Source organism: Siphateles boraxobius, unplaced genomic scaffold (genome assembly GCF_051911475.1).
Source record: "Siphateles boraxobius isolate OS27281-9 unplaced genomic scaffold, OSU_SipBor_1 13, whole genome shotgun sequence".
NCBI classification, from domain to species: domain Eukaryota; kingdom Metazoa; phylum Chordata; class Actinopteri; order Cypriniformes; family Leuciscidae; genus Siphateles; species Siphateles boraxobius.
In genome coordinates this window covers 3,426,960-3,448,079 of record NW_027508733.1, presented here as the reverse complement: position 1 = coordinate 3,448,079, position 21,120 = coordinate 3,426,960, and the positions used below count along the sequence as shown (strand labels likewise).

Below are 21,120 nucleotides of genomic sequence, written 5' to 3'. Positions count from 1 at the left end.
AGAACTTTATGTAGGCCTACACATTTAGGAACAGATATTGGGTTCTGCCCAAAGTCAAGCAACATAAAAGTAACGTAAAAGTAACGAGTAACGTAAAAAGTTACTTTATAGGGCTGTATGAGAATAACTGAATGTTAATCTTTTCGGATTAATTTAACTAGTAATACAATGCCACATGATGAGATTTGGATTGTGGGAAACAGGAAGACTCCTCTAGTGGTCATCAAGAGCACTTCAATATTTAATGTAACATTTTAATTCTGTATTTTAATACAGACATCTACAGTAGTATAGTCCAGGAGTCTTGTTCTTTGATCTAACCAATAGAATATTAGTTTGATAATACAGTATTGAAAAATATTTTATAGGAAAAATGACTCATGACTCATTGATTACTCTGTGAGGAAACAAACAAATATACAGAAATTTCTTATCTTTTATAAACGGTAATTTCTTTCATTTCTTATCTTTTATAAACAGTCATTTCTTTCATCTAACCATGACAGAAAGTTTGTAACTGATATGTAACCCAAGTGTAACTGATTTTGTATATTTTTCTAAATAAATAAATAGGCTGAATAAAAGGTGGCGATGAGGTAGTCCTTGAATATTCCTGATGGACCCCAACCAACACCAAACAGATGCACATGAACAAGATTTCATAAATTTTAATTATTTTCAAAAATATAACATGCTTAACTATGAGTATTCAACGCAATATGTCATGTAAAAAAAAGCTAAACGTAGTACGTACTATATCAATAAAACACCAGTCTCATTACAGTACGACAGACGTGTAGGTGTCCGGTGATTTCGCCTGCCTGAAACTCTCACCACCGCGGCGCCTGACAGCTCAAGCGATCGCCGTTAATCATTCATTCAGTCTTTTTCTCCGTTTCTCTCTAACGGAATCTCCCGAACCGACTCCAGCATGTTCGAGGAGGCCAGTGAGGTGTTGGAGAACATGCTAAAGTGGTCGTTCCCGCTGAGTTTGGTGCTGTTTCTGGTGCTGGTGTGTCCGCTGCGCGCGGAAGCGGCGCATGAGTTCAGTGTGTACCGCATGCAGCAGTACGACCTGCAGGGACAAACCTACGGTAATAAACCGACACAACACGCTTTATATGGCCATATAATGCTTTATTAACATCTCTCGCTTTGTATTTGGTACATGTGGTGGCGTAGTGGTTTATTAACCAACGTCTGCTGGGGTTTAAACCTACAACCTTTCAGTTAACAACAACACCCCAGACTCGTACCATGGTATTACCATGGTTGAATTGTTTCTAGGTTCAAAATGTTCCTCAGGACTCGTAACTGAATGGTTGTCGGTTTGAACCAATCAATGGTTTAATAATGGACTTTCATATTTACACGTCGTACTATGGTAAATACCGCGGTATTTACCGCGTTACTCTCACATTGACGCAGCACTATTATGTATGTACTATTATAGTTTTACGTTTTTAAATTTAGTTTTAGTAGTTTAGTTTAATAGTTTTGATATATGCTTTTGTCCTTTTTACTACTTCAGTTTGTTTTTATTTCAGCTTCATTTCAGTTTGTTTTTATCTTTTGCAAATTAGTAATTTAAGTGCTTCAACTTTAACATGTTTCAGTTAAATTTAGTAATTATTTTATTTAATAAATATAACCTTGCATGGTACACCAAGATACTTCAAGAAATACCATGGAATTACCATAGTGACTCCTTCATAGCTGTTTATGTGTAAAGTTTTTTCTCCAGTGCTATTTTAGTAGCCTATTATTTAATACTATTATAGTTTTTCTAATTTTTAAATTAGCAATAGCTTTAGTCTTAGTTGAGGACTATAACCCTTCATTGAACCCTTCATGTAGCAGCTCTGTTTATCAAACATCTCATCTTCATGAGAATTCATGAATCAAAACTGGTTTTACAGGTGTTTATGGACTTCTCAGATATTTATTATAAACTGTATATTTTGGTGGAGGAAGAGACACATTTGGTAACACTTTATTTTGAGGTGACATAGTTACACGTTACTACATGTTCTTACTAAAGTAATACGAGTAAATGATGCATAATTACAAATAACTAACCCTAAACATAACTGTACCTTTATAATAAGTACATGTAGTTAATTAATATTACTCAGTACTTATTTGAGTAAGTACAATTTAACTATGTCACCTTAAACACCTTAAAGTGTAACCAAACATGTCTAGGATCAACATGCAATATGACATTGGTAGTTTTTTTTTAAAAATATGTGGGACATGCATTAATAATCCGAATTGATTCGCAGGTTCCCGTAATGCCATTTTAAACACAGAGGCTCGTTCGGTGGAGGCCGAGGTGCTCAGCCGTCGATGCGTGATGATGCGGCTCGCCGATTTCTCTTTCGAGAAATACCAGAAAGCCCTCCGGCAGTCTGCAGGAGCCGTGGTCATCATACTGCCCCAGAACATGTCCACTATGCCCCAGGACATAGTGCAGGTAACGCTGTCTAACGACTAGGGCTGGGACAATAAATCGATGCATCGTGAATCGAGAAATTATTCTGGATCGATTCTAATTTTTCCGAATGCATCGCGATTCTCTCTCGAATCGATTCTGAGTTTAGTGTTTAACAGCAGATGGCACTGCATGCTCTAGAAACAGCCATTATCGGCTTGCTTCCAATGCCTTACACACCAATTGAACCTTCTATAAAATAATCATTCATAAAGTTTGAAAAGGTTTAAGCGAATTACAAGGCTGTTTACATTAATTTCACGTTATAAAAGCATTCGGAGGTGCAAGTACATTCTCAGACTCAGCCGAACGCACAAGCTCTTTTCTTTTGTGAGCATTTGAGCATGCGGTTAAAAACTAGCCTAGAGTGCCATCCGCTGTTAAAAACTAGCCTAGAGTGCCATCCGCTGTTAAAAACTAGCCTAGAGTGCCATCTGCTGTTAAAAACTAGCCTAGAGTGCCATCTGCTGTTAAAAACTAGCCTAGAGTGCCATCTGCTGTTAAAAACTAGCCTAGAGTGCCATCTGCTGTTAAAAACTAGCCTAGAGTGCCATCTGCTGTTAAAAACTAGCCTAGAGCGCCGTCTGCTGTTAAAAACTAGCCTAGAGTGCCATCTGCTGTTAAACCTAGCCTAGAGTGCCATCTGACTTTTACAAACTAGCCTAGAGTGCCATCTGGTGTTAAAAACTAGCCTAGAGTGCCATCTGCTGTTAAAAACTAGCCTAGAGTGCGGTCTGGTGTTATAAACTAGCCTAGAGCGCCATCTGCTGTTATTAACTAGCCTAGAGCGCCGTCTGCTGTTATAAACTAGCCTAGAGCGCCGTCTGCGGTTATAAACTAGCCTAGAACGCCGCCTGCTGTTATAAACTAGCCTAGAGCGCCGTCTGCGGTTATAAACTAGCCTAGAACGCCATCTGCTGTTAAAACTAGCCTAGAGCGCCGTCTGCTGTTATAAACTAGCCTAGAGCGCCGTCTGCTGTTAAAACTAGCCTAGAGCGCAATCTGCTGTTAAAACTAGCCTAGAGAGCCATCTGCTGTTAAAACTAGCCTAGAGCGCCGTCTGCTGTTATAAACTAGCCTAGAGCGCCGTCTGCTGTTATAAACTAGCCTAGAGCGCCGTCTGCTGTTATAAACTAGCCTAGAGCGCCGTCTGCTGTTAAAACTAGCCTAGAGCGCCGTCTGCTGTTAAAACTAGCCTAGAGCGCAATCTGCTGTTAAAACTAGCCTAGAGCGCCATCTGCTGTTAAAACTAGCCTAGAGCGCCGTCTGCTGTTATAAACTAGCCTAGAACGCCGTCTGCTGTTAAAACTAGCCTAGAGCGCCATCTGCTGTTAAAACTAGCCTAGAGCGCCATCTGCTGTTATAAACTAGCCTAGAGCGCCATCTGCTGTTAAAACTAGCCTAGAGCGCCGTCTGCTGTTATAAACTAGCCTAGAGTGCCATCTGCGGTTATAAAATAAGCTTAGAATCGATTTGCGATGCATTTGTAAAAAATTGGAATCAATCCACGAATCGCGATGCATGGATATATTGCCCCAGATCTACTAAGATCTTCTCGGTCTCTTTTCGTCCCCTGTAGCAGTTCATGGAGCTGGAGCCGGAGCTGTTGGCCACCGAGACCATCGTGCCGGTGTACTTCGCCCTGGAGGACGAGGAGCTGCTGTCCATCTACACACAGACACAGATCTCCTCTTCCTCACAGGGGTCTTCATCAGCGGCTGAAGGTACCCGGAAAATGTGTTTCTGTGGAATCTTTTATGAACGTTTTGTACGATAAACTGTAGTTTATATTAAATGCTTTATTATAATAAATATTGTAATAATTAGATATATTTATCTTATTTTATTAAAATGTCTTTTTTATACAATATTATATATATATATATATATATATATATATATATATAATGCTAATTTATAATTTTCAATTGTTATATTTCAGACAAATATATATTACAATACATGTTATTTTTATATAATATTTAAATTTCATATTCATATAAATGTTATCTTTATTTTTTAATTGTCTATAAATTATATAAAATTAAAGAATAAATGTGTGTGTGTGTATATATATATATATATATATGTATAATTTGATATTTTTATACATATTATATGGATGAAATAAATTGTTTATATTTTTTAAAATATATATCATAATATATATCATTTATATCATATATATATATATATATATAAAATGTTATATGTTATAATAAATTAATAAATTATTTATATAAAGTGTATTAATGCATACATATAAAAATATGCTTTATTTTATAATCATATTTTTATACATATTAATGTATTATACCGTGTGTATATGTTTATATAAGGGTTTTATAGTTAATGTGCATTTATTTGTTTTTGCACAGTGCTACTGCACACAGCGACAGCTAATGGTTTTCAGATGGTGACCAGTGGAGCTCAGAGTAAAGCTGTCAGTGATTGGGCCATTACCAGTCTAGAGGTGAGTATAACTGATTCCAGAAAACACCAGTTTACCCATAATCCCAGGCTCTGTCATCAGTTAAGCCCCTTTCACACAGTGCGTTGATCCCGGGAAATTGACGTAAAATTGCTTGTTCTGTTTGAACGCAAACTCGTCCCGGGATTGAAGCCGGGATGGGGACCTAGTAACGTTGCCGGGATCAGTCCTGGAAGGCGCCCTGTGTGCACTAAAGCCAGGACCAATGCTGTAAGGGGTGTGTCGTAGTGATGCCTTTCCACACCCTATGCTACAGCATATGGGGAACGAGACACTCGTAAACCCAGTGGCGCTGATGGGGAGAATGGACTCGTCGTCATGTAGAAATGACGAAGAGGAGTATCACATCCTGACGTCACGTGTCTTCACGGGATGTGTGTGAACGCACTCACAGATTCCGGAAAATCACTGGCAGTGTGAATTAACCAAAATTAAATGATCCCGATAAAAATCCTGGGACACATTATCCATGTATTTTCCTGAATCTCAGTGTGAAAGTGGCTTTACTCACCCTGATGTCCTACCGAGCCTGTATGACTTTCCTTGTTCTCTGAACCAAAATTATGTTTAGAAGAACATTTCAAGCTGCTTTATCATCTAGTGAAAGTTGAAAACCATAATAAAAGTAGTTCTTCAATTTCTGGATTACGACAAAGTCTTCTAAAGCCACATTTGTGCCAAAAATTCAAGCAATTCTCTGCTCAGACTTGGCCAATAAGGACACATCACAGTAGATTAGACATGAATGTAGAGCTGCATAATTCTGGATCAATTGGGAATCAAAATTTTTTTTGTTTAAAAGAAAGATCATGATTCTCCCATAATTCTGAACAGACTAGCTAAACAAAACAAGATGTAATTAACTACATGTTCTTACAATTTAAATTGCTGTAGTCTATTTAAGGTAGTAAAGACATGTGACTCTAGTGGTTTAACCTACATTTTATGAAGCGATGTGCCAAAAAACATAGTTTACCACTTTATTTACAAAATATGAATCTCCAACGCACGTTCACGACGCATGCATGTTGTGTTGATGAAAGAGCTGGCGTTGTTGTGTGAACTTTGGAGATTGATATTTTGTAAATAAAAACTACAACTGTAAATTTGACCTTGTGTTGCGCAGCTGTCGACTTTTAAAGTGAGAAATGGCAGAAATGTCACTCAATATGAACTTGAACTTGGACTTTGTTGTCATTATACATGAAGTACAACGAAATTCTGTCTAGTGAATGAATCTCAGGTAAAGAACTAAACAAAAACAGACAACAACAATAAGCAATATGGCTTAGACTCTAACTAGTTGCCTTTTTTAAAACTAGTAAACTTTTTTACCTTTCAGAATTATAAAAGCATGATTCTCCATCATATAATCTCTGTTCTGTCCACAGGGGCGTCTCACAGGTGCGGGAGAGGATCTGCCCACTATCGTCCTGGTTGCTCACTACGACTCTTTCGGAGTTGCTCCGGTAAGGACCTCGTGCCGCTCTCTTCCACTGATGAGGTATAGAGGGAATGCACTGTCGTCACTTTCCTGTGGCAGAAGAGCAGCTGAGTGACTGGACTTAATAGAGGAAACTGCGAGAACGCCAGTAACGCAAACGATTATCAGTTTTAACTAAAGCTTGGACTCAATATAGTGTTTCTTATAACTTACCAAAGATCCAGTGATCCATGGATATTGACATGCAAACAGGAATCGTGTTTCCTGACATTTATATGAGGCTGATTTCGACGCCGGGGAAATACATAACGTAAATTTGCCTGTGAACGCTTTATATAAATACAATTTAGATCTAAATCCAATGTTATATATATATCATAATTTTGTCTATACCTAAAACTTGTATAGTTTTTGTCAGTCAGTGATATTTAAAAACATCCAATTAATATACAATGGTAAATATTTAATTGATGAGTTATATAATCAATATAATATATAGAGTATGATTACACCCCTAAATTCAGCATATTGACACAAAATGATAACTGCAAATCCAGCTTTCTCTGCCTGGATCCAGTTGTTTCTGTGAATCGCACCGATCATTTGCTTCTCTTTACTGTAGCTTTCAGCAGTCTGTAAAAATACACCTCAAATCTAGTTGTACAGTCAAACTCAAAGCTCTTTACCGTTTTAGTTTTGTGTGTTTTTCTGGGCATTCACACTGAAAACAGATGCTGCCACTCAGTGTGTGTAACCGCAGTCCCTCAGGCTGATGGTGACGTCATGCGCATAACCTTTATTGTGGCCATATTGAGTGCAGGGTGTGAAATAATTTTTTTCTCTCACCGGCCAATTTGGCCACTAAATTTTTAAGTTACTGGCCATTCAGAAATTCTACTAGCCAAAAAAAGAAAAAAATTAACCAGATTAAATGCGTCACAGCTTATATATATATTGGCGGGTGTTAATTTTAAACCTTGATTGAGTGTGTGTTTTGTTTCAGTGGCTGTCGTACGGCGCAGACTCGAACGGTAGCGGTGTGGCTGTGTTGCTGGAGCTCGCGAGACTGTTTTCCAGACTCTACTCCTACAAGAGGACGCATGCAGGGTAACACTTGCGCTTCGTTTAGTAAAACAGATGCTTCAAACAGATTTCTGTCTGCGCACTTTACAAAAAACGTCTTTTTTATAGATACAACCTGCTGTTTTTCTTGTCGGGAGGCGGGAAGTTTAACTACCAAGGCACTAAACGCTGGCTGGAGGACAATCTGGATCACACAGGTGCGAACGTGACCTCACGAACCACACAGTGCGGGACATTCACGCGCATTTGCCATTAAAAATTGATGTTTATTAACTGTTTATCAACATGGACACACAGCTAATATAGTTTAAATGAAGTGCTGTATTATAATAAATATTAGGATAATTTTATATGTTTTATTATTATTTAATATTAATAGTAAATTATATAAAATATGGTATTTGGTTTGCACAATACAACATATTTACATGTATTAAAATGCATATAAGTATATGCTTTATGTAACATTTGCATATATATTTTTATTTATTTAAATGTATAAATGTAATTTATTATAATATATATTTATTGTCCTTTAAGTCCATGTTAAAAATACACATTCCATATTTAAATAAATAAATATACTTTGTAGAACACTAATTAAATTATTTCAGTAATTGATACATTTTCATTGTGCTACTAAATTTAAAAAAAATATATATATATTATTTGTCTTACTCAATTTTTATATTCAAATATTTTATACTTTCTTACTTAGTTTAATATTGTTATTTAGTAATAATAATATTAACAATGATAATACACAGCAAATCTGAAGCTTTAAAAAAAATTAAATTGCAATCTTTATCAGGATCAATATGCTGCTAATATGAAATAATTGTACTTTTAAATGTCTTCTAATTTCCTTTATTAAGGAAATTATTTGATACATTTTTTATTGTGCCACAAGTTCAAATATTATAATATTGTTTGTCTTAAATACTCGTATATTTTTTTGTCAAATATTACAATAGTAATAGTTCTTACATTTAATAGCATTCATTTAGTAATAATAACAACAATCAGCAAAACACAAGCTGTTTAAAACCAATGTAATTGAAGAGAAAAAAGCTTTTTCGTACGCTAAAGCTTTGACCTCGTCCTTGTCTCTCAGATTCCAGTCTGCTCCAGGACAACGTGGCGTTTGTTTTGTGTCTGGACACTCTGGGTAACAGCGACAACCTTCACCTCCACGTGTCCAAGCCACCGAAAGAGGGAAGCCCACAGCACACCCTGCTCAAAGAGCTGGAGACCGTAAGACTATCCGCTCGCTATTGAGAAATATATCCAGAATAGGGCTGCCCCCTAATAGTGGACTAACCGTTAATAAAAATGAAGATTTTATTAGTCGGTTAGTTGCAGAAAAAAAACTCCACAGGAAGTGGCGAAATCTGTAACGGACAGATCGTTATCTGCCTATCATTTATCAATCTCAAATATGGCTAATCACTTGAAACATGAAGTCCGCTCGCTCTAATGCTAACCTAGACAAATGTGTGCTATTATTAGGGCACATTCAAGTGTTTGTGTGGAGAGCTGCTCACTGCATGACATACAGGCGCCTGTACATCACTTCAGTTTAACTTAAAATACTCTGTCATTATTGGTCATTCATATAAGAGTAAGGCAAACTGTAAAGGGTCTACTTTTTTATTATTTTTTTTTACTCACAATAACCACAGAACGTTGTGCTTTTGTAACATATTGGTGCTTTCTGTCGATTTGGTCTCAGTGTACTTGAGCGCATCACATAAATGACCCGAAATCGAAACCTCGCCTGCCTCGCAGTCATGAGAAATATATCTATAGAAAGCTTGAAATGTCTACATTTGAATGAACAGATTCAAATGGAAAATAAATATTCTCAAATTATGTAATCCGTTTGAAAAGTGCATATAGGCGCAATCGATAAATCAGCATCGTTGACTTAATCTCTGCAGCCGAAAACGCATAACGTTACCAACAAATGTACACATGTTTCTACAGTAGCCCCAAACGGATAAACGCGTTTCGTCACTATATTGTTCCTCGTGAAAAGAAGCTATAAAGTCATTGAATAAAACGGTGACACAATGCTGAACAAGAAACAATAATATTCACAATAACATATCGTTTCACTGCATAATTAAGTAAACCTAATGTCTTAATTTATCTTTGTAAAGAAAAACTCTCAGACGACGACATCTTTTCCCGCCGGCCACCGTAATTTCTGTTGGGTGTAATTCGCAACCTCACCACTAGATGTCTCTAAAATGTACACACTGCACTAGGGTTGTGACGATAGTATCGTGTATCGACGATAGTCTTAGATTTCGCAGATGCCTTTGACGATATCAATACGATATTGGCTCGTTTTACCATGAACGTATTAAATTATTATTATTATTATTATAAAGCTAGTATTGTTATTAAATGAATATTAGGAACTACAATTAATTTGCAATTAATACAATTAATTCATAACGACATCACTTGCGACAACACCGACACACGCGTATGAGGACTCCTCTAAGAAAATGTTTTTAAAACAGAATAAAAAACTAGGCTTACATCCCACATCAACATTGAATTGCAAGGTGATCCATTCACAAATTGTCAAGAGTGCTCACGTTCTTAACCCAAATATCCTGACAATGCATGTGGTCATGTAAACGCGTTAAACTGTTTTCCTTTATCGGAGTCGAGTCATAAGTTTAAGTATAAACCGATCGACTTAGCCAGATTTCTGACCTTACTCTGATTTCTCCCGGCATTTAAAACACCCGCGTTCTTCGGGCTTATTGAAGTGCGCATATGTGAAGTGCATCCAAACAGAGAGAGCACTGGTAGGAGGACATATATCGAAAACTCCGACTTTTTCTTGACCTTAGAAATTATTAAAACGTGTTTTCATCTCGTGCAGAAGTACAGTCAAAATGCTGCATCTGTAACGGCATGAGAGGATAATGTGTGTCCGTAAATTTCCTTCTGACATGTTGAAATACTCTAGTCAGATACACAATTGATTAGGATCTTTTTTTACCTCACTATACATGAATATCAGTCACATGACCTCTTACGTCATCCTCTCTTTTTCCAGTTGACTGCCGCCATCTTGAGTACCTGCCAAGTACTGACTACAATACTGACGGCATTAGCTAGGAAGCAGATTTTCTCTGTTTGTTTCACTTTATACATAACCAACTTTGTTTATGTAAACCCTGTGTGTATTTGACAGTATTCGCGCAATAAGACTAGAAAGACAACTTCGTTCACTAACCTGTCGCTGTTGTTAGACAGGCTTAGTGCGCGTGCGCTTCGGGTGTACGCGCTCAGAAAAGCGCTCGTTAGAACCGCGCATCAACACGTGAATGACTTGTTAGCACATGCAAATAATGAACTTATGTGAACTGCATTGTCCCGTTCCTTTGCGTTAACATTTGATGTGAATATACGTCGCGTTGTAGCATATGCTGAGACGGAGGCGCCAGAACTGATATACTACTACAGCACGATACTACGAAATTTCTTCAAAAGCAGATGGTGGATATATTTTAATCCACGATCATAAATCGTGATATCGCACACTCCTAAACTAGCGTAAGCTCATTATCATTTACATCCACTCACCACAGACAACATGAACACTGCACAGAGAGTTTGCACACACAAACCACTGTTATAACATAAAAGCAAGCAGCTGCGTGCATGGTTGGGCATGATATGATTGAAGGATTTTGACTGAATGCACGCAAAGTGCGCTCCTTTAATAATTCCTAAAAAGCTGACATCAGTTAATCGCGATCTCACATCTGTTAATATCAATTAAGCTGACTGCACAATGAATCTTTCATAATATATACACTTTGTTTGTTACAATTAGAGGATTTGTCAGCATTCAGAGGTCTGAATAAAAAGTCCGTTTTGAGCATACACTCCCCTCACTGCTCAAAACCTCTATCTTAAATGCTTCTGATTGGCCTTTGCGTTGAAGAAATCAACACATATGTCTGTGATTGGCTACATCGCTCAACGCTGCAAACGTGTTTTAAAAGGAAACTCTGGCCTGTAAATCGTTTCTATTTTGTTTTAGTTCTTGTTGCTTTTCTGCAAAAATTTATTAGTTTTTATGTTTTATTCATAGATATTTCTAGTTTGCAGGAGTCCCGCGAATCGTTTTATTCTTCCTGCAATGCGCACACACACAGAGAGTGCATTGCCGCTCGCACTCGCCATCAAATCTAGTCCCGCGCCGCACTCTATTGCGTTGGGAGTGCACATCTCTAGATCAAGGGCCCGGCCCGAGGATAGTGGCGGGAAATATCGGCCCGCAAGTTCGGGCTCGGCCAGAAAATAAGCTCTAGTTCCTTTGCGACTGACGTATCGATCTTGCCGAATCAGGTACTCAAGATGGCGGAAGACAAGTTTAGAATTGAGTATCGTCAGTGAGGAGACGTTGGTGGCATCATCTGATATTCATGTACATCACTATATACATGGGAAATAACCTAATCTAGCCTAGTAATAAACACTCTACCTTTGCTAGCAAAATAGACAAATATTCTCGTATAAAATGAAGTAATAAAACAAGCAAATCAATGAGTAAATAATCAAGTTAATAATCAAATAAGTAAGCCCCGCCCCCTCACGATAATATTGTGTATCGCCGATCTCACAGGCGGACGATTGGACGATATGAAAATGGAGCATATCGCCCAACACTACACTGCACCTTTAAAGCAACACTAAGTAAGATTTTTTACCTTAAAATAATGTTTCCAAAATGGTTTCAGTGGTTCATCAAGTCGTGACATGGTGAAATGCACTTATGCCACACTTATGGCAAGCGCTCCTTTATCTGATATATCCACGCTGTGCAAGATTGCCAGATCGGGTCGCGTTTCTGTAGTTCTAATGAGACATAAGAAAACTACTAATTTGACTTGCTTAACGGCAAGCGTTACAATTGCTACAATTGCTTGTTTGTGATGTCGCAATACATCATACTTTCATAAAATCATGCATCATACTATACCTTGTCTGTGGCCATTGTTGTTATTCCAAAGCCGGTGCTGGATAAACAAGAGCATGTGTGTGCGCGTGCGACAGTAGGCGGCGGTAGGATAAATTATTTACGACAGCGGTAATGGACAATTCCGCTTCCAACCTGTAGGGCGACCGCAGAGGAAAAGTTACTTGGTGTTGCTTTAAATGAACAACTAGAATTTTTTTCAGTCGAGGGCAGCCCTAATACGGAAAAGTCCTTGTGATGTCAAACGGCATTGGCGGGTCATCATCACCTCTCATTTTCAGGTGGCGGCCCATCAGCACCCCGAGCTGAAGTTCTCAATGGTCCACAAGAAGATCAACCTGGCGGACGACACTCTGGCGTGGGAGCATGAGCGTTTCGGCATCCGCCGCCTGCCCGCCTTCACCCTGTCCCGCCTGGAGAGCCACCGCAGCCCCGAGCGCCACTCCATCATGGACATGCGGTCAGTGTCGGGACAGGCCACCGCTGGGTGGGTGATGATTGGTGCTCTCTCTCTGTCGCCCCACCGTTAGTTCCCTCCCTCGCTGCTGATTGGTTGCTGCCATTGATGTCGTCTTTGTTGTGTTTCCATCATCTCGTAGGCCTCACGTGGATCTGACGAAACTCACTCGCAACACTAAAGTCATCGCTGAAACGCTGGCGAGAGTGATATACAACCTGACGGAGAAAGTAAATGTGGCATTATCTTCATTTGTCTTTTTCATTGCAAATATTGATTTGTATGTACATTTTAATTTGTTTGTTTGTAACCACTTCAGGTTTGAACACCTAATGCTGCGCGAAAAAATACTAATTACAATTTAATTATTTAAATACGAGTTAACTAATTTAATTTATTTTTTTCTGATAAAGATTGTGATTTATAATGTGTGTGTTTTTTAAACCGGTCATTATTTATATATATATATATATATATATATATATATATATATATATATATATATAATTATGAAATTAAATATATACTGTATATAATTTATATTTATTAGATGTATTTTATTATAATTGCTAAATAGCAATATTAATTAAAATAAGAAACATTTCTGTTTTGAATGATTTTAAGCAGTGTATTTTTTAGATTATTTTAATATATAATGTAGTAATAATAAAATATTATAAATATTAAATTTATATTATATTTTACATTTATTAGACATTTTGTCATTGTGTCATTGTATTACTAAATAACAATATTACACATAATGAGAAATATTATTAATGTAACATTTGACTGTAAAATAAAGAAATTGAGTATTTAAGATTTTATTTTTTTACTGCCAGTAATTATTATGAAGAAACTTATCTGGGTTATTTATTTTACAATGCAATTGTAAAAATATTTTGTTTTCAACACAATAATTTTTTTAGTTAAATTGCAGACATTTTGATTTGATAGATTTGATTTGATGGCACTAAGACATATCGCAGTGTTGGTTTTATTTCCATTAATCGTTCAGCCCTCCCATCTGCCATCATGAAGCTCAAAATGTGTCTTTTATCAGTGTGATAATTGTCATATTTCACCCAGGGTGCCAGCGGAGACCTGGAGATCTTCACTGAACAGATGGTGAGTATGAGATGGACAGATGACATGTTACGTCTCAAAATCTGCAGTTTATGTTCATCTTTCTTTAGCGCAGGGGTCGGGAACCTTTTTTGTCCAAAAAGCCATTTTTTTCATTTTTGGTTAATGCATTTTTCCAAAAGAGCCACAGTAAAATATATATATAATATTATTATTAAAGACTTGCTTTTTTTCAATAAACTTTCAACAGCAGTAATTATTAGGTCCGTAGACAACTAAAAACAAACAAATATTCAGCAAACAATAAAGTTTCAACATGTATTAATTGTGAAGGGCTTTCACTGTGAGATTGAGTTACCAACTGATGAGCATAAATCCTCTCTGTGTGTGCGTGTGCGTGTGCGTGCGTGTGTGTGTGTGTGTGTGTGTGTGTGTGTGTGTGTGAGAGAGAGAGAGAGAGAGAGAGAGAGAATGCACACAGTACTTACATCTACTGTGTTTACGTGAATACTCGACTTGGCATTTCGATATATTTCTGTTTATTTGGCCGTCTACTATGCTTGCATATTAAAGTTTATATAGCCTTCTTTTACATTTTTGCTGCTTTTCGCCATTAGGCCTACCTTAAACAAGCTGCAGCTGCTTGAATCCCATTGCAGGAGCTGTAGGTTACCACAGAGACGTAAGTGGTTATTGCTCTGATGACTCGTGACACTCGCGACCAGCACTGAATACGCACTTTTGCCGGTACAACATGAATATAATTATTATCATAAACTTTTAATTAACTTTGGTAGGCTGTAGGCCATCAAGGGAATTGTAATTGGCTGATTTTTCGGCAGAGAGACGATCTCTATTGATGTCTTAATTTTTTTTATCGCTCGTTTGTTGGTAAAGGGTGAGAACCTCGCGAGCCACATGATTTTTGCCAAAGAGCCAGATGTGGCTCGCGAGCCATAGGTTTCCGACCCCTGCTTTAGCGTGTAATGTTGCTGTTCGAGCATGAAAAAGCCCTCAAAGTCCCTCCAGTGGGAGTTCTTCTCTATATCAGTGTCAGTGTTTCTGAACTCCCTGAAACGCCTCCATTGTAGTCTTGAGTTTTACTCTGGGAACGAACACGCCACAGTATTCCTCATTTAAATAATTTATACGCAGAATAAAGGGGCGGGCCTGGCTGAGTTAGTAGTAGTGTGTTAAACTGGTGGTTTAATTTCCCAAACACACTCGAAGCTCTCGACCAATCACAATACACTGCCCCAGCCAACCAATCAGAGCACAGTGTGCGTTCAGAAGGAGGGGCTTCATAGAGACAGGAAGTAAACAGAGCGTTACTGACAGACTGGGAAGAGAGGAGCCGCAACAATGGAGAATATGAGGGAAATAATCAACATTCAAGCAGGAAAACCTGTTCTAGTAGAGACTACAATCAAAATCAAGGCATAACAGGTCCTCTTTAAGGCATATTTCTCAGCATGTTTGCTTTCAGCGAAGACTTGTCGGTGTAAACGTGACGTGTTTGTTGTTCATTATTGAAGTGCACTCCTGTATTCCCGACAGCAGGTGCAGGAGGATCAGCTGGAGTCACTGGTGGACTGGCTGACGGCACAGCCACGAGCCGCACAGCTGCTGGATAAAGACAGTAGCATAGTCAACACACTGGAGTATTACATGAACCGCTATCTGAAGGACGTCAAGAGGCATCTGGTCCGAGCCGACAAGAGGTGACGCGCTCGCTCTTACTGTGTTCATTTGAAATGAATATTTACAGGTTAATCATTTTTTCTTTTCATTTCTTAACAGGGACCCTGAATTTGTCTTTTATGATCAACTTAAGCAGACCATGAATGCTTATAGGTGAGACTGTCAATGATTTGATGTTTGTTTCTCTTTTTTTTTTTTTTGCATTCTTTTCAAACTTTTAGAGGGATAGTTCACTTCAAAATGACACAGGAAGATATTTCGAGGAATTTTTGTAACCAAACAGTTGTTAAGCTATGGATAAAAAAATACTACGAAGTCAATGGTGCCCCACAACTGTTTGGTTTCAAATATTCTTCAAAAAATCTTCTTTTGTGTTCAGCAGAACAAAGATACTCAAACAGGTTTGGAACAACTTGAGGGAAGTAAATGATGATCGACTTTTTATTTTTGGGTGAACTATCACTTTAAGGTTTGCAGTGTTAATCCAGGATTATTAAAAATTATATTATTACGGGTTTCATAATTAAACCTGGGTTAGTAATGAATTGAAAGCAGGTTTAAAGACGAGTTGACATTTTTAATGATCGTATTTAAGAGTTAAATAACCTTAAAAACTGACCCCGTTCAGCTTTACAAGTGCTAAATGTTGCTTAACCCAGCGTTAAAAATGGCCTTAACCCTATATTAAAATTGCTGTTTGAATAATGTTGTTGCATTTGACACAAACCAGGGTAAAACCAGCGATCTTTGACCTGCTGCTCGCTGCCTGTATCGCAGCTTATCTTGGAGTGCTGTATGTGGCCGTCCTGGTAAGACTAATATTCTGGAAATTTAGTGCACAATTATTTATTTATTTTATTCTTCGCATGCATCATATATTGTCCAGGTCACATTTCACCCCAAAAGCAAAGCGTATCATATTTTATCATATACACTCAAATAGAGCTGCACGATTATGTCAAAAATCATAATTGCCGATTATTCCCTTGAAATTGTAATTGCGATTATTAATTACGATTATCACAATTTACATTGAATATATATAGGCATATTATAATACATGTTTACACAAAAATTGTTAACACACACACAAGTACTGTCCCCATTTACTTAACATACACATAAATTGTAAAAATGACTAATAGTAAAGACTACTAATATATAAACATTAGGACTATGCTAAAGCAATTAAATAGCAGTCCCAAACTAGTGTTTGTTAATACAATGTTGATATGAGCCACCACAGTTATTTAAAAATATAAAAAATAACACAAAGTGAAAATAAAGTGGCATTTTTGGGTAATGGAAAGGACACTTACCATGGTAAATACACAATACTAACAAGAACTGTTAATGAAACAGCTCCTGGTGAATAGAATGAAAATCATACCTGCATGCAAATCCTTCTCAGCTAACACGTGATTTATTGGTATTTTACTTTTATTTCGTGACTTACTAATTTAGATTGTAAAGACGGTGCTCGTAGTTTCTTTTGCACTTTATACAGTGAAGCGATACACAGCGCGCGCCGCCGCATTTGCGCGTGCAATTGAAGAGTGTGCGCTACGAGCAAAGTATAACAGCTGACAGGACAGTAAAGTATGTTTTTCTGAGTTGAAAGTCTTTTTATTTCAGCGTACACTTACGTCACTGCCTGGTATGTCATATTGTGCAGGGTTTCTGAAGTAGTCGTGATTCGCCTCTCATAACATAATTATGCTCTAAACACACACACACACAAAGAGTGGATTTTCGTTTGTAATCGCGGCTTTGAACGATTACTTAATTGTGGCATCCATAATCATAATCGCAATTGGAAATTGGATTAATTGTGCAGTCCTAAACTCAAACCAAAATGTATTCAGACACCTTCAACATTTCTCACATTATCACAGTTTATTCGCTGTAGAAAATGGTAATAAAATATGACAAGAAATCAGTTAATATTTCACAGGTTTTGTCCATCCTTCTGTCTCACACATGAATTATGTTGAATATCTGTCAGCTGTTAAATCTAAGCACACAATTAGATAATACCAGTTTAGCTCAACCAATCACCAAGCAATGCTTCATGTTGTTCAGTCTGTGCTGTAAAAAGGTGCATTAGCTATTAAAGAAAAAACACTCCAGCAAAACATGATCAGCTAAAAAGTGTCCCAATCATTTTTGGTCCAAAATCTTTATACATTTTTTCTGGTAGTCACTGTGTGAAGAGTTTTTTAGGGTAGGGGAGAGATGCGACGATTGAAACGCGGGGCGGATGAAACATTGAGATTTCCTTGAAAACCACTCACGTCATGTACGTCAAATTTCGTCAGTACGTACAGCACGCAAAAACCCGCAAAAACATTTCTTCTTTACGTCATGCTGTTTTAAAGTTAGAGCCGGGAAACTTTTGAGTGCGGTTTGTGAATTCTTTCGTGCTGTACTTTTTTTTGACTGACAAGTTGTATTTATTGTTTCATGCGTCATTGTAATGATAATACGGCAGGTGTATTGGTCCTGCAACACACACTTAAGTGTGCATTATCAGAGTTTTTTAGTTTAAGTGCAATACAGGTTTAACTGGTAGGAGGCCCTGTCGGGACGGTTGAAACAAGTGTTCATCATTTTGTTATGTTCATAATAACAGGCTATTCAACTAGCAAACACTCAATATGACTCAAGGAAGAAATGTAAGAAAATGAATTGTAAACTGATTTGTCTGTCTTTTGAGATCACGCAAAATGCGCATAGGCTTATTATTGCCTATTGTCTATTGGGCGACAGAACAAAAATGGTTAATATGAACCTTTAAATTAAAATAAATTACAAAATATGTTTGTAACAATATGTACATAAGTTACTTGTCAGGTATTGTTCATAAAAACAAGCATTAGATGAATAGTTGCCGTTTAAACTGTTATGTTTCAGGCGGGACGATTGAAACAAAGCACAACTACCGTTCAAAGTCAATTTTTACTTAAATCATTCTATATTTGTACCGAATAACACATGATACTAAGAGAACACAAATGTGTGAAACACACAAAAGTGTTTCAACTGTCCCGGCTCAGAGTTATGTCAGAGTTTCCTTTATTTTGCTATCCTCACTTACATAAATGAACTATATAGTGTCCTGCACCCACTAGTAAAAAAAATCTAATTGTATATATGGTGTCTGTAAATGTTATATTTTTAGCCAGTTTTATAAAATATAACATATAACAAATATAACATTTACAGACACCATATATACAATTTTATATTTTTTTAAAGAAATACTGTATATATATATAAACAGGTGAAACTCGAAAAATTTGAATATTGTGCAAAAGCTATAATTTTGATGATTATGGCTTACAGCTTATGAAAAAGCACAAATTCAAAAATCTCAGAAAATTAGAATATTACGTGAAATGAATAAAAAAAGGAATTTAAATACCGAAATGTCGGCCCTCTGAACAGTATAAGCATGTATATGTATATAGTTATATATACTAAATATATTAGTTTCACCTTTTAATTAGAATAACTGAAATACACAACCTTTTGCACGATATTCAAATTTTTCGAGTTTTACCTATATATGTTATTATTATTATACATTATATTATATGAATAATACATATCACAACATGCTCTCATTACTGCGATGAAATCTATATTTCTAATTTTTTTGTGCGTTTCTTCTTCACATGAATTCACATTTCATCCCAAACAAAATATATTATATTTTATCATATAAATTATTTTTTTTTAGCCAGTTTTATTTTTAATATTTGATGTTGTTATAATATACATAACAACAACAAAACAACATGTTTTCAAGACAATTAAGCACATTTTCACAACATGTTCTCATTACTGTTATGGTATAATCATATATGTATATATCACTGTTATTTTAGTATGATTGAGATACAGCTATGGTTTTTATTAATATTTAGTTGTTGTTGTTTTTCAAATTTTCTTCATTTTATCAGTACAAAAAATCAGTACATTGTTAAACTAACCTGAAATGAAACATTTTTCCTTGGCAAATTGCTGAATTTATATATATATATATATATATATATTATTGTTTTATTTTATTTCAGTTAACGTTGATTTTATTTCAAGGAACGGAAATATTTTTTATGGTTTTAGCTTTGGTTAGCTATTACCAAAAAGCCCTGGAAAAAATACATATATTTGTTATTTCCATAATAACCATATATTATGCATATTTGTCATTACCATAAGAACCATAAACCATATGTTATGCATATTTGTCATTATCGTAATTACCATATATTTATACGTCTTTATTTCCGTAATTACCATATTTACATATTTGTCATTACCATAGTAACCTTATATCATATTTGTTATAACCGTAGTAACCATATACCATATATTTATTCATATTTGTCATTACAATATAACATTCTGTAATAAAAAAAAAAAATGAATTCTTGTTTTCCTGTAGAATTTTGGATTTCTGTACGGTTTCCTGCGTAGAGTCACGGCTCCTCGGGTCAAACAACACTAACCTGTGTCCGGCCGTCTCTTCACAGTTCACACACCTGCAATACGAGGAGTCACGAGTGTGTTTGCTTTCTTTATATCACACCTAGTTTGTTTGATTGATTGATTACTTGTTTGAGAATGTACATTAATTTCCATGCCAAGTGTTTCATCCACTACATCTCCATCTGCCTTTCAAGTTTTCCTGGTCTCGATGTTGCCTCAAGTTCTGTTTCCTTAAAACTACAATCCATAATTATTCAAACGGAGTTAATTTAATAATGCAAACAAGTACATTTCGGTGTGTTCGGTTGTGCGCTGTTTGCATCAACTGTTTCCAGAAACCCCGTCCCTCATGTGGTTATTCTTCACTGGCAGCTGCTACAAAGTGGGCCAAAATGGTTGCTGTTTGAGTTGAAGTCTGTTGACGTGTTCAAGATTGATTCTCAATCTTTGTCACGCGAGTCTCAACTCAAACTGCTGATTCTCTTCGGAGTGAGTATTACATTGTGACGTTTGGAAACCGTTTGGCATTTCATGTTTTGCAGATTCTTTTATCCTAGTTTTTCCTCAAGAGTAATATTATTAACTCCATGATTCTCAAAACGTTTATAACTCCCATTTTGTTATTGCATCCTAATTCCACATGTTGTTTTGACATCCGAAGTCCAGTTCTGTTTTCACTATTTATTAGGAAGCAGTGTGGTACAAATTTGCTGTTATTTATGGAAGCTGATACGCTTCGACATGCACTGATTACAGTTTTTTTTTTTTTACTTGATTTAACTTTACAAATCAGAGGTACATAAACTTGATTCTTAAGGAGAAGGATGAAGAAAAAAATAAAGGCATTTGTTGAATTAAG

General features: G+C 36.5%; 1 protein-coding gene across 2 annotated transcripts; it reads left to right on the top strand.

Moving 5' to 3' along the window:
- Positions 1-785: 785 nt before the first annotated feature.
- On the top strand, positions 786-21,119 carry ncln (nicalin). 2 transcript variants are annotated; one of them, XM_077226000.1, is made up of 15 exons: positions 786-1,094; positions 2,286-2,476; positions 4,074-4,218; positions 4,873-4,967; positions 6,377-6,454; positions 7,433-7,536; positions 7,621-7,709; positions 8,627-8,766; positions 12,805-13,010; positions 13,123-13,210; positions 14,070-14,108; positions 15,624-15,787; positions 15,867-15,920; positions 16,498-16,576; positions 20,218-21,119. In XM_077226000.1, exons 1-15 carry the CDS (start codon positions 932-934, stop codon positions 20,278-20,280), a joined length of 1,698 nt encoding a protein of 565 aa, XP_077082115.1. In that variant the 5' UTR covers positions 786-931; the 3' UTR covers positions 20,281-21,119. The 2 variants fall into 2 exon arrangements, with proteins under 2 accessions (XP_077082115.1, XP_077082116.1); XM_077226001.1 differs by having other exon boundaries at positions 810-1,094; positions 12,805-12,983.
- The last annotated feature ends 1 nt before the right edge of the window (position 21,120 follows it).

Coding starts and splice junctions, on each gene's coding strand:
- ncln (XM_077226000.1), top strand. CDS start 932: ATGTTCGAGGAGGCCAGTGAGGTGTTGGAGAACATGCTAAAGTGGTCG. Junction 7,710..8,626: donor GGACAATCTGGATCACACAG/GTGCGAACGTGA, acceptor CTTGTCTCTCAG/ATTCCAGTCTGCTCCAGGAC. Junction 8,767..12,804: donor TGCTCAAAGAGCTGGAGACC/GTAAGACTATCC, acceptor TCTCATTTTCAG/GTGGCGGCCCATCAGCACCC.